The sequence below is a fragment of the Bufo gargarizans genome, unplaced genomic scaffold (assembly GCF_014858855.1).
Source record: "Bufo gargarizans isolate SCDJY-AF-19 unplaced genomic scaffold, ASM1485885v1 fragScaff_scaffold_685_pilon:::fragment_4:::debris, whole genome shotgun sequence".
Lineage (NCBI taxonomy): Eukaryota > Metazoa > Chordata > Amphibia > Anura > Bufonidae > Bufo > Bufo gargarizans.
Window position 1 is genome coordinate 18,960 of NW_025334164.1, and position 14,038 is coordinate 32,997.

General features: G+C 41.5%; 1 protein-coding gene across 2 annotated transcripts in view; it reads right to left on the reverse strand.

Annotated features, from left to right (window-relative positions):
* Window positions 1–987: 987 nt before the first annotated feature.
* The window catches only part of SLC7A13 (solute carrier family 7 member 13), a 52,654-nt gene continuing 39,603 nt past the window's right edge, over window positions 988–14,038 (reverse strand). For both annotated transcript variants that reach the window (XM_044273449.1, XM_044273447.1), the window contains exons 3-4: window positions 12,106–12,470; window positions 988–1,264 (exon numbers count right to left, since the gene is read on the reverse strand). In XM_044273449.1, coding sequence (XP_044129384.1) covers window positions 1,043–1,264; window positions 12,106–12,470 — 587 coding nt within the window. In that variant the 3' untranslated portion in view covers window positions 988–1,042. The remainder of the gene's footprint in view (window positions 1,265–12,105; window positions 12,471–14,038) is intronic.

Genomic DNA, 14,038 nt, shown 5'->3' on the forward strand with positions numbered 1-14,038 from the left:
ACTAGTGGCTATATCTAAGGCTGTATAGCAGTTAAAGATATGATCCAAACCATGATCACAATGCTAGCTGTCATACAGCCCAAGACATAATTCTAGGTAATCGGGTTGAGATTGAGACCTGGCTTATATCTTTAGGTGCAATACAGCCTGAGCAATTCCACGCTGAAGCACAGAGACTAGAGAGTAGGATAGGTAAAGATCCTCCTTTCCCTGTGTGCTTCTATGTCACCCCATAAGGGAAGGTTCACATTGACATTTTAATTTTTTGTTGTTCTGCTCCATTTAATGCTTTCACACAATGGTTTTTATGTGCAGTTTTTCTGCACTTTGCATTTTAAGTGACATTTTTTTAACCTACATTTTTTGTCTTTGTTTTGCAGTAAAATGCCACACAAGTATTTTTTGCTACTGTCCTTTTACATGTGTCAATCATGATAATCTGTTACAGATATTCTGGTATTACAGTATGTGGCACCACCAACACCTTTTTCTCTAGATTATGGAGAAACAAGATGGCAGCAGACTCTTTAGAGTTTAGACTTTATAAAGGGGAGGCAGAAGAGACACAACCCCCTCTTTTTGTACTATGCCTCACCAGCCAGAAAAATTGATACCTAGGCTTCACCATCAATGATGAAAGTCTATTCTAAAAATAAGAAACATCAGAGAGTGGAGTCCTTTGCTCCTTTTATGACAGCTTCAACTCCAAGAGGCTTTAATGCATTGGTTGACCCAGGCATTCCATCAGCTTCCTCGATGATAACAGCTTTTGCGTTTGTGAGACAACCTCTTAAAATATTTTGGAAATTTCTAATAAAATAATAAATTCAAATGCAACATTATACAACACACTCTACTTAATCTAGTTCTAGAAATTGCAGTGAAAAATATTCTTAACAACGTAACCTACTTTATTGAGGTTTTCATCTTTAGGTTACGTTATTCCTGTACAATAGAAGCGAGTCTCCAGAAAAAAGCCAAAACCAGTAAGTTACAGTAACCTTTATTCTTTTAAAAATGTCCTTGATAAACATGACTGATTTTATAGGATGGAACTAACAAGGCTACTCTGTTTTAGAATTCTGAACAGAGTATCAAAGAATGGGATCTGTAACTTGAAATATACAAAAGGGATATAGAAAATCACACCGCTTAACATAAACAGCAAAGCATAGAAATACTGAACTTTAGGAGACTGGATAATAGGGGCAAGAACCAGGAAGACTGAAACCGCTATAACTCCAAAGGCGATGGGAAGGAAGACCTGAAATGTAAAAACATAGTTTAGATTATCATACAAAGACAATGCACAGTTTTTTGCTATGTCCTGTATGTATATGAATAGTCAGTATGTGTATATTCCCTTTACTTTTATAAAGGGGCCTCCTTGACAGTAAGTTGAAAGTGATACTTAGCAGTCAGCTGTTATCTGCAGAGAAACCTGGCAGTAAAGTCTTAGGCCTCATGCACACGACAGTTGTTTTTTGCGTCTGCAAATTGTGCGTCCGCCCCAAAAAACGGATGCGGCATCCTTTTTTTTTTTTTTGGGAGGATCCGTTTTTTTCCACAGATCCCTTGTAATAAATGCTTATCCTTATCCGCAAATGTGATAAAAGTAGGACATGCACTATTTTTTTGGGCTGAAGGGAAACACGGACAACGGACGCGGAGCACAAACGGATGAACTATCAGCATTTTTTTGCTGATTCATTGAAATGAATGGGTCCCCATCCTATCCGCAAAAAAAACGGAACGGAGGCCGAGAAAAACTACTGTCGTGTGTATGAGGCCTAAGGCCTCATGCAAACGACCGTTGTTTGTCTCCGCGTCCGTTCCGCCGATTTTAGCGTTTCAGATCGGGACCCATTCATTTCTATGGAGCCGTTGAAAATGCGGATAATGCACCGTTTGACATCCGCGTCCGTGATTCGTCGAAAAAATATAACCTGCCTTATTCTTGTCTGCAGAAAACGGTTCGCGGACCCATTCAAGTCAATGGGACCGCTAAAAAACGTGGAGGCACAAGATTGTCATCCGCGTCCGTTTTATTCCTATAATTTGCATGGCAAACCTGTCTTAGACTTTTTTTTACCTTCCTTTATGTCTGGTGGTCCTCCAAAAATAAAGGAAGACACACGGAAACAAAAACTGAAACGGATCACGGAACAACCGAGCCCCACTTTGCGGAACGGAAAACAACAACAGTCGTGTGCATGAGGCCTAATTCACACATTCAGTGTTTGGTCAGTGATTTCTACCAGTGACTCTGAGCCACAACCAGGCATGGAGCCTCCACAGACATAAGGTATAATGAAAACATCTGCACCTGTTCTTTGCTTATACCCACAGCTGGTTTTGGCTCACAATCACTGATGGTTATTTACTATCAGATATATGCCAGTTCACTGGCGTATACCTGTCGCAGATTGCAGCGCAAAGGTTATTTGCGCCTCAGTCTGTGACTTTTCCCCGCTCACACCTGGTCTAAAAAGGGGGAGGCATGCCATTAAGGGGGCGGGTCGGCAGGCCCGTCTCATTTATCATTTTATACACCTGTTTTATGCGTAGAAAATAGTCTAAATTTAAGCCAGCAAGGAGACTTCTTCATAACTTTGGCGGATCCACTGATAGCACAGAGATTATTAAGACCTGCCTCTAAAATGCTATTCCTAATAAATAACCCCCTTAGGCCTCGTTCACATGTCTGTTTGTGGATCCAGCAGGCTGGCACAGAGCAGATCTTTTACACTTCACCACCGAATCCCTATTGACTGTAAGGGGCTGGCTGTAATCCAGCTGATTTCTGTCAAAAATGCCTGGTTTTGGGCTAGAAATAAACCGCTGCATTAAATGGTCTTCTTCTGGCCAAACCCCACCATTTTTGCAATTATAGTCAATAGGAATCTGGAAATGAAGTAGAGTATCCGGCAACGCCAGATCCGTGAGGAACAGCAGGCTTCTGTGTGACAAGTGGTAACTGACACAAGAAACTACGTCAGCTGGTATACTAGTCTGTGCTAAGTGGAAATTTTGCAATAGAATTTTCAACAGTACAACATAACAGTAAGTGATGAAGAACAGAATGTCAGGTACATTAGTCTGTGATGAATAGAATTTTTGTAATAAAATTTTCAAAAAGTATTTGAAACAAATAGCACAATTGGAGTTCACTACAACATAACAGTGAGGGAAGCAGAACAACACATTAGGTACACTAGACTTTGATGAATAGAAGTTTTGTAATAAACATCTCAGTCCATAAAATATACCATTGCAGAAAAACATTTCAGGTCAAGTTTGGAAAAGTTAATAAATTTAAGAAACTTTGCAACAGTTTTGTATGAAAAAATGCACAGTTGGACAAATTCCTGTGCAACTATGATACATAAAAATATATCAGCCATTACACGATTTTTTTTATGTTAATGGCTCCTACACATTAAGAAAAAAATTGAGTACTGTAGCTTTAAAGGGAACCTGTCACCAGTTTTATGGTGTCCTAACTAAGGGCAACATAAATAAGTGACTGATTCTCTTAGGAAAATGCTGGGTCACTCTTTAATTGACCCAGTCAATCAGCCAACATCTTGTATTGAAAAGCTCCAGCTGATAATGATGAGTCATGAATATTCATGAGCTCCTGACTCTCCCCGCCTACCTGCTGCTGAATGAGTTATTTTCTATGTGAATCAGCAGCAGGTGGGCATGGGAGTGGCTATAGCTCTGAATTAAATATACGCTGGACTCAATGACATCACGCTGGACTCAAATCAGCTCATTAGCATGCGGCATGCGGCATCTTTGTGTGTATACTATGAGGTAACCATCTGTCACACCAGTAAGTGAATACATCTAAGGCACTTTTTAGTAGTTAATAATTGTATATAATTAGTTAGATTATAATCAAATATCCACATGACAGGTTCCCTTTAAACATTGATTTGTAGCTCAAGCAGAGCCTCAGTGGATGGAAATGGCTGCAACCCAGTGACACACACACTACACTAAGTCTGACCCTGCCCTTTCTCTAGCTAAAACCACTTTCAATTAAATAGATTTAACTAACTTCCTATTATCTTCCCTAAGACTGTCCCTGTTTAACCCTTGTAGGAAGGCGCAAGTGGCCGTCATTGATGGAAGGTATGTGTCACCGAGGTTCCTGGCCGCGGTGAGGTAAGAGCCGGTAGTTTTAAGTGTCAGCGGCAGCTAGACACTGTTTGTTGTTAGTAACTCTGTAAAGCCGATCCGGGCCGGCTCTTACTGGGAGTAGCCAAAGTGCTGGGTGGGTGGCTACTCCCCACGCTCCAGGCCGGGTCTTTATGGCCTAAGTAAAAAACCCAGCCAGCAGTCTCAGCTGGGTGTGGATGATCCTCCATCTGACAGGGAAGCTGTGGAGACTCTGTTTTGGGATCTGTGAATTGGTGCCGTGCTAAAGGCTTGAAAGCCGCATGCCGGAAAACAGGCCCCTAAAGCCTGCTGTGGACTAAGGGTGGAAAGCTGCTACCCAGGTGAAGATTTTGTTCTATGGACATTGCATGGTGTAAACAAACACCAAGACTGTGAATGGTCATTTTGTGTTTCCTTATGTGTGAATAAACACCGAACTGTTTAAGTTAAAGACTTTGTGATTGCTACTATACTGCGTCCGCTAGCCTGTCTACCAGAGCAAAACCCCACACCCTATACTGAATTGTGTGTCTAAAGATAAAGATTTCTTTGGGGTTTCTATGACAGACATTCTGTTACATCAAAGTACAAATTCAGAATACACATGGCTTTGCCATGGGACCTGGTATCGTGCCTATGACACTTGTCAATATTGACCCTCCTGATTTGCTGAGGATGAGTGCAAGGTATTATGGGCAAGCCCGCCAGCCAAGGTTCTACCTGGGATCACGTGATCCTACTTAATCTTCCCTGAAATCTGTGTGGGACTTCAGGCAGATATGTTAGCTCACCCAATATTAATAGGAGGCACTCGATTTTTTTGTATCCCTCATCTGGTCACACAGGGGACGCACTGGGTGAAAATGTCCTTAACGGTAATGAGTGCCTCTGTGTCAGTGCTTACAGTGAGGAGCTCCCTCCACTATGTGGTGACTTGGAGCAGAAGAGACTGGGGAGTATCAGTGTAAATGGCAGATGAGCCTCTGAGATCGTGAGCTCTGATGGGGACCAGAGAAAGAAAAGTAGAGGAGAAATGGAGGCGCAGGAGCTCCTACAGGTCAGCGGTGGTTACAGTGCTGTGTAAGGGCTAGTAGCTGTAGGCTACCTCTATTCTTGTGTGACTGCCGCCTTGGATGCAAAATCCCTTCTCCTGTGTAAGAGGAAATATGAAGTGTTGTTTGTTAAACTGTAAGTTAGAGCAAACTTGTGTTACATTAAAGTGGTCCTTGTGAAGGTAACATTCACCAGTAAGGTTGAAGATAACCAGAGTAGATTATTGTTGAATATGTACTACTGTGTTGTTGCTGTTGCAAGTAAAATGTTAGCTGTCCTTTGACAGACATACCTTTAAGCTTCATGCACACGTCCGTGGAACATGGACCGTGAGATACCGGCCTGGATTCCTGCCGAGTGTAGGAGCGGACGGCGTCATTGGTTGCTATGACGCTGTGCGCTTCGTGCCACCACTGCTGTACAGTAATACACTGGTATGATCTAAACGAGTTAATTACTGTACAGCGGCGGCGGCACAAAGCGCACGGCGTCATAGCAACCAATGACGCTGTGCGCTCCTACACTCAGCAGGAATCCAGGCCGGTATCTCGCGGTTCGTGTTCCACGGACATCTGCATGAGGCTCCAAACAAGGACTTGAGACTGAACTGTGTTAGCCACATAGTGGTCTTGGAATTGTGTTCCCATATTGTATGCTTGCTAATAGCAGCCATTACAGTGTATACATTGTCGTAAAGTGACAGGTAAAGTCATTGAGGGAAAGTACATTTCCCCTAGAATCATGTCACATGTCTCTTAGGTTCCAGGGAATGTGTAGATGGTAATGGAAAAATCAAACAATTCAAGAGCTGGCTGGTTAGGAAAACCAGAGAAAAGGGTCCTGGATCTGGATTGGGGAAGAGTAGGGTAGGCTACAAATCTCTAGTCTACCTCTGTTTTTATGACTAGTGTTCTGTTTAATTAAGTGCAGTGCAGTATATGCACAAGAAAGAGCAAACACAGTGCTGGAGCGCTCAGTCACGGTGTGGGTCTGACAGCTAAGCATTGGACATTGCATACTGTCAGGGGCGTAACTAGAAGTGACTGGGCCCCACAGCAAATATTTGTAAGGGCCCCTCCAGCGCGCTTCGCACCTCCCTCCTCCTGTGTAAACCCCACTCCTTTGGCACAGTGTAGCGGTATACTGTATATTGTGTGGCACAGTGTAGCGGTATACTGTATATTGTGTGGCACAGTGTAGCGGTATACTGTACATTGTGTGGCACAGTGTAAAGGTATACTGTACATTGTGTGGCACAGTGTAGAGGTATACTGTACATTGTGGGGCACAGTGAAGGGGTATACTGTACATTGTGGGGCAAAGTGTAGCGGCATACTGTATATTGTGTGGCACAGTGTATGCTATGTGTATAACATAAACATATTCCACATGAAAATATACAATTACTTGGCTTGGCCCTTGGGATCTCGGACACCACTTCAACACTTTGGCCAGGAGCTCGGTGGAGCTGATGTTGTGCTTTATCGTAATGAGAAAGATTTCATAATAAGGATTTGGAGAAGGGGCAGAGGGATAGCAGAGCAGGGAGAGGCTGGTGCTGCTACTAGGGGGGTCATACCATGGGGGAGTAATAAAGCCCACCATAATTCCCCCCAGTAGTAATAATTCTCCTTATAATCTGACAGTGCAAAAATACCCCCTTGTAATGCCCCCAGTTGAGCTAATGTCCCCATAGTGCCCTCATAATGTGCCAGTATAAAATGCCCCTATATAGTGCCCCCAGTAAATTCCCCCATAGTGCCGCTCTCCCCCCTTCCTGCTAGTGCCCCCCATAATGTAACAGTATAAAATGCCCCATATATAGTGCCCCAGTAGATGCCCCTCAGTGTCCGGCCTATGATAGGCTGCCGACCTAGTGTCCCCCATAATTCCCTCCAATAATGTGCCAGTATGTGTCCCCATAGATGCCCCCCCATCATGTGCCAGTATCAAGTGCCTCTCTCCTCCCCCCATGTCCCAGTATCATAGTGCCATCTCCCCCCCCCCCCAATGTGCCAGTATCAAGTGCCTCTCTCCTTCCCTATAGCAGTGTTGGGGCAGCTGTCATGTGTATAGATGTACACTTAGCCAGCTATAACAGTAGAAGTCTCTTATTTTTTTCAATCAGTTGCAATGCAGCCTTTATGGCTGTGTGGGTAAATGCTTTGCCACTGATACATTGGAGGTTGTGAGTTCAAATCCCAGACACATCAGGAGACTTTAGGAGACAGTAAGATTAGATCACATTAGCGAGGGGGCTGCTGTGAAGGGGCCCTGAATATTAAGAATTGATCATATTTAACTAACTTAAAAATAAACTGTCACACACGCTGCCGGGGCGCCGGGCCCCGAAAGCATGCCCAGTTTGGACTTTTCCTTTTGTGTCATTATCTCTTGTAAAACCTTGTTTGCCTACCTCTCCTGATGCTTATCCTGACAATATATACAGTCTATTCAGAAAGTCTTCAGACCCTTTCACTTTTTAAAAAAAATTCACATTGCTATGTTGCGACCTTGTGCTAAAATAAAAATAAATAAAAAACACTTTTCTCCCATCAGTGTGCACTTAATATCCCAAAAGGAAGTGAAAACCAAATTTTCAATTTTTTTTCTAATTTAGTAAAAAGGAAAAAATAAAATTTTGCATGGAAATAAGTATTCAGACTCTTTGCTATAATGCTTGAAAATTAGCTCTGGAGGCCTGCCATTCATTTTGACCATCTTTGAGATGTTTCTACACCTTGATTGGAGTCCACCTGTGTTAAATTCTGTTGTTTGGACATGATTTGGAAAGACATAGCCCTGTCTATATAAGTTCTCACAGCTGACAATGCATATCAGAGCAAAAACCAAGCCACGAGGAGGAAAGAACTGCTGGTAGAGCTCGGAGAAAGGAGTGTGTGGAGACACAGATCTGGGGAAGGGTACAAAACAATTTTTGACCCACTAAACATTCTTAAGAGCACAGTGGCCTCCATAATTCTTAAATGGGAAAAGTTTAGAACAATTGATCGCCCCACAAAACTAAGTAATTTGGGAAAAGGCCCTTGGTAAAAATGGTGAACAAGAACCCAATGGTCACTGTGGCTGAGCTTCAAAGATCCTTTTTGCAGATGGCAGAAACTGCAGAAACTTCCAGAAGGTCAACCAACACTACAGCACTCCACCAATCTGGTGTTTATGGCAGAGTGGTCAGAAAGAAGCCTATCCTCAGTAGGTTTCAATTCTAAGCATCATGTCTGGAGAAAACCAGGCACTGCTTATCACCTGCCCATACCACCCCTACATTGAAGCATGGTGGTGGTAGTATCATGTTGTGGGGGTCTTTCCAGAACTGGAACAGGGAGACTGGTCAGGGTTGAAGAAAAGCTGAATGGAGCAAAGTATAGAGATATTTTTAATGAAAACCTGCTCCAAAGTGCTCTTGAGCAAAAGGCTAACACTGTTTTGAACTTTTGACTTTCAGGCTCTATATCTCACCATCCACTACATCTTCAAAAGTGAGACTACCATCATTTTATAGACAATCATCTTGGCTATCTCATACATAAATTGGACGTGCAACTATTTAGCATATGATTAGTTATGCAGATTCTTGGCATGTAACTGAATTGTTATTGATTTGCTCCTGGTGGTGGAACAATCTTTTTCTTCTTTTATACTGCAAATTACAACCTGTTCTCACATTTCCTAATAGGTAATTGTGTTATTAGGTTGATTACTAAGTAAAAGGTCGCTGGTTCAAAATGAGGAGCAGCCATGAAGAAGATTTGCAAAGAAAAGAGAAACAGCATCTTCAAGCTCATCTCGGCCAAGAAAATTGCCAAACTGCATCATGTGAGTGCCATGACAGTTGGAAATATACGAAATGAAGTACATCCTTCCATTCCAAAACCAACAGGTGGACATCTAGGCAAAATATCGAAGTCAACAAGTCGGCTCATAGCAAGGTATATCAGTTCTGGCGCGACAAACGCGGAAGTGGAGGTGGCCCATATACTTCATAATAGTGAGACCACAGATATCGATGCAAGCACTGTGCGAGGCACATTACACAAGTCTGGAATGATGGCTCTAAAAAAAGGTGAAGAAGCTTCGACTTCAATATCGTCAGAAGAAGTGTCGGCTCATGTTTGCAAAAAGGTAAGGACAGTAGAAGATTGGAAACGGGTGATTTGGAGCGATGTGACAAAAGTCATTAGACTGGGCTCTGATCACTGCAAATGGTTCTGGAAGAAACAAGGAAGGAACTGTCAAGTTCCATAGAGGAAGCCTGATGATATAGGATTGTTTCACAGCCAAAGGTGTTGGATACTTGACCAGGATTGATGATGGTCTCAATTCTAAGCTATATGTGAGTATCCTACAAGATGAGTTACTCCGTACACTTGAGTACTAGAAAAAGATGACATAGTGTTCCAACAGGACAACGACCCGCAGCATACGTCAAGATTGGCGAAGAAATGGTTCAATGACAATGAAGGAGAGGTGCTGGATTGGCCACTACAGTCTCCAGACCTCAACCCAATCGAACACTTGTGGATAGGGTTGAAGAAACAGCTGTATTTGTACCCAAGTGAGTAAACCAGTATGCACCAAAACAGGGAACATGTAGAAGAGACCAGGGAACAGATTTTGGTCAAGACACGCTTAAATCTGATCAAGATCACGCCCAGAAGGAGATTCAGGCAGTGTTGAAAGCCAAAGGTGCATTTACAAAATACTAACAAAAAAATTCGAATAAAAATTTTGAATTTTAGGAGCAAAACAGTAACAATGCAGTCACATGACAAAACTAATCATTAAATTAATAGTTGCAAGTCCAATTTATGTATGAGATAACCAAGATTATTGTCTATAAAATGATGGTAGTCTCACATTCTAAGCTGTAGTGGATGGTGAGATATTGAGCCTGAAAGTCAAAAGTTCAAAACATTGTTACCCTTTTGCTCTTCAGTTTACTCTTCATGTGTGTGTTTAAGTCATCTTTTTAACTTCTGAACTATCAAGTTCTGGATGTATGTTAAATCAAGAACAGGATTAGGATTGCAAATACTAATAGCAGCCATAGCGGTGTATATATCAATTGCCTTATTTGAATATATCAGTCACCCATGACATCAATATGACCTAACAGGGCATATGTGTAGCTGGCCAGCTAAGACCTGGCCTAGGTTGCTAGTATAGCTTATATGTGTATACAGCTAAACCTGCTAATAACCTTAATACAGTTCCCATGTTTACGTGTTTAAGACAAAAGCAGCGTTATTTACTGTGACATCATGTTTTGGATGTCATATAACTGTTATATATTTTGTGTTCACAGAAGCAGAAAAAGATAATATGCCTTTAAGATTCATTTTTTAATGTAAGGTAAGCTCAGTGACACAGCAGAAACAGAGAGCATAGAGTTAATCTGTTGTTGCTGGGCAGAAGTCTAGACCAATCACAGCCAACTTTTCACACAGCAAGAGTTTTCACCAATTACAGCCAGCCTCAACAGGCAGCCTTTCTGGGAATTCCCCTAGCAGGAGCAGCTGGAATCATTACTCACCAGAGAGAGGAGCTGAACAGACACACATTTCCAGTCAGAGTCCAGTTTTATGGGAACAAGAGGCCAAAATAGGTATTTAAAACAGTTATATAATGTTCCTACTGTTAGTATAGTGATTAGAACTGTATACTGAACCAGTTATATGTGTGTTTACTTACAGTTCCACCAAAACCAATTGCAACCATACAAATTGCAAGCATACAATTGCAAGCATTCAGATTCCATATTGCAGTCCAAATTGCATACAACCATACCAGATCATACTCAACCAATCTGCAAATAATCACTGCTAACTGCATACTGCAAGTAGAACTACTAGTTAAATCTCATATATACCTCTCAGAGAGATCATAAACTGCTTAAATAACTTAAAGTGACAGTACAGATACTCAAGAGAGAAATATATACAATGACAAGACTTAATAGTTGAACCACCATCTTATGCATACCGCTATTTTGTGATATCTTTTCAACACGTGTTATCTACATGGACTATCTGCTGCGGCAGTGTTATATATATATGAAGAAAAGTTAAAGTTATTAAAGAAATAATTTCAAGCATTTGGTGTGCTCTTTAAACCTGTTTCCATAGAACTGCGCTAGAGGAATTACAGAGTAACAGACAGTCTGGTTAGACTAAAAGTCAGAGATATCAAAATTCTTCTAATGCCACAGCGCAAAAGGCACTTCATAGTGCTGCGCCTGCCATAATATGAACAAAGGTTGTTCTTTAATATCTTTTCTCCTAGCACTCAGAACCAAAAAGCTCAATGCCCTAGGAACCTCCAGTTGAGGAAATGCAGTGAATTTTAATAGTAAGGAGATAAATACAAACATCTATATTTGCAGTATACAGTATATGGATAGACATAGTCTTAGCTCTATAAAGGGATCTGTCACCTCCAAAATATGGTTTCAAAGTAAGCATGTAGAGTAAGTGCCTGAAAAAGTATCCATACCTTTCTTTGGAAAATCCGGTCTTCTAACCCTGAGGAATGTTTTTCATTTTCATACAAGTAAGGGTTTTCCGGCACCAGCAGCAGGGACGCTCCATTTGGTGTTATAGCGCTCAACCAGTAATGCTTCCGGGTGTCTCCCAATAATGTTTTATTGACAGTCCCTGAGATTTCAGAGCCGGTAGCAAAGCCAAAGGGGAAGGCAGGTGCACTGGACAGAGCGGCCTTGCTCATGGTCACCCAAAAACTTTTCTCAGGATTAGACAGCTGAATTTTTTACAAGAAAGGTTTAGTAATGTTTTTACTTTGAAGCTGATGTTCCAAGTGACAGACTCCCTTTAACTATTGCAACTATTATTTTGATGTTCAACTCACCTTGTATGGGCGTTCAAGATTGGGTTCTCGATAACGTAGTACAACCAGGCTAATACAAGTTAGTCCAACTAGTAGCCAGGAGGAAAAACTAAAATAGTTTGTTAGGGAAATTAAGTCAGAAGGAATGACAAAAATGGATGCAATTATTGTAGAAATGATCATAGCTGGTGCCGGAGTCATGTAGTGTACATGGAGCATTGATATGATGGCCGGCAAATGTCCCTCTTTGCTTCCGGCATAGTTTAGTCTGCCCAACATAAACATTCCACCATTTAGAGCACCAAATATGGAGACAGCTACTGAAACGGGGATGATCCAGGCCACTGATGGAATTGTTCTATCGGCCCATGTCACCGATACTGCAGCTGCAAGATATATTAATAGTTAAATTATATTCAACCTAAAGTATAAAATAGATACAGTTAATATTTTACAGATAATGCATCTGTATGTAGTGAAAATGTGTATAAAATATACCTTTTACATCAGCAAGAGAAATAACAAGGATGAAAAAGTTATGTATTAAAGTGTTCATCTTTTGGGAACCTACAGCATGGATGGGAGACTTTCGTAATGTACATGGAGATACTCAATGCTTCAGTCACAAACTGTTATAGTTAAACTGAAATGCTTCGGTCTACGGAAATTAAAACGGCTGTACATAATTTGAAAAAAAAATAAAAATTTTGTCCAGAAGCAGCACCTAGGGTCTGCCTATTTCAAACCTATCTCTAAAAGTCCCAAACTTCACCCATTAGGATTAAGGAAGATTCAGGTAGGAAAATTCAATGGGATTGCATAAATTCAGTCAGTGGCCAACGGGATATCCCTATTATGTCCCTGCCTAAAGCAGGACAGCAGCCTTGATGAAGACAATACCACTATCTCAAACCTAGCACTACCAGGCCCTAGATGGTCCCTATCAGAAGGATGAACAGTTCAGTGGACAGATGGTACTTTCTCAAAAAAAGATAACCATATATACCTCCACTTAATGATCAACTCTTACACTGATATATACAAAAAGGCCAATGCGTTTCCCCCCATACATATGGTGGGATTTATCACTGGCTAAATGTGGTGAATATAAAATCAATAAAAATATGTATTATTAAAGGTGTTAGTCAATGGCTCATTTATGTCTCCTTCCCTCCTCTCTGTAGTTGTGGAAAGGCCCAATACAGCCTTAGTCTTTTGGTACACATGATATACAGGGTATGCTGTATCTGTGACAGCAATGCCAAACATGTTATTGCATTATGACAAAGATACTTAGCTGAAGACTGACAAATGATGTCTTAACAGTGTAGAGGGTCAAAGGGAAAAACCCTGGAAGGTGGTCTAGGTCCGATAGTAATGACTACAAGACACCTAAGTGGAGAGCGGAATACAGTATACAGGGATAGCAAGGAGGAAGTTTTAAAAAAATGTCCAGGGTGGATCTGCAGTGAGCCCCTGAGGAGCCGATGCAGAGGATGGGAGTGGTACTGGCCCCTGATGAGATGTAGTATCACGGTGTATTCCCTTAGGCCATCTCTCCCTGGAGTTCAGTGCAGTGAAAGTGTAGATTGAAGAAGCAGGCCAGAACTAAATGTAGAACAGTTTCTCTTTACTTAGGGCAAAATATAACTTTTGATACATCTGGCAGCAGTAAATGCAAAATGCAGTTTCTGGCACCAGATGAGGAGGTATTGTGGCTGGTTTAATGGCAATATGTTGGCACTAGCAAGCACTTGTGGATTTAGGTGTCTACTGTAGTTCAGGCTTAATGTTGTCTGGCTTAGAGATGGTTTAGTTAGGTGGTGGTGTCTGAACTGTTGTCCCTCACCTACAGCAGTGCCTGTAAAGCTGTATTTCGCTGATCACTCTGCTGTCATTGTCTCCCAAGCATTTTCTTGAGACAAGATTAAGTTGTTCTCACAGGAGAAAAATA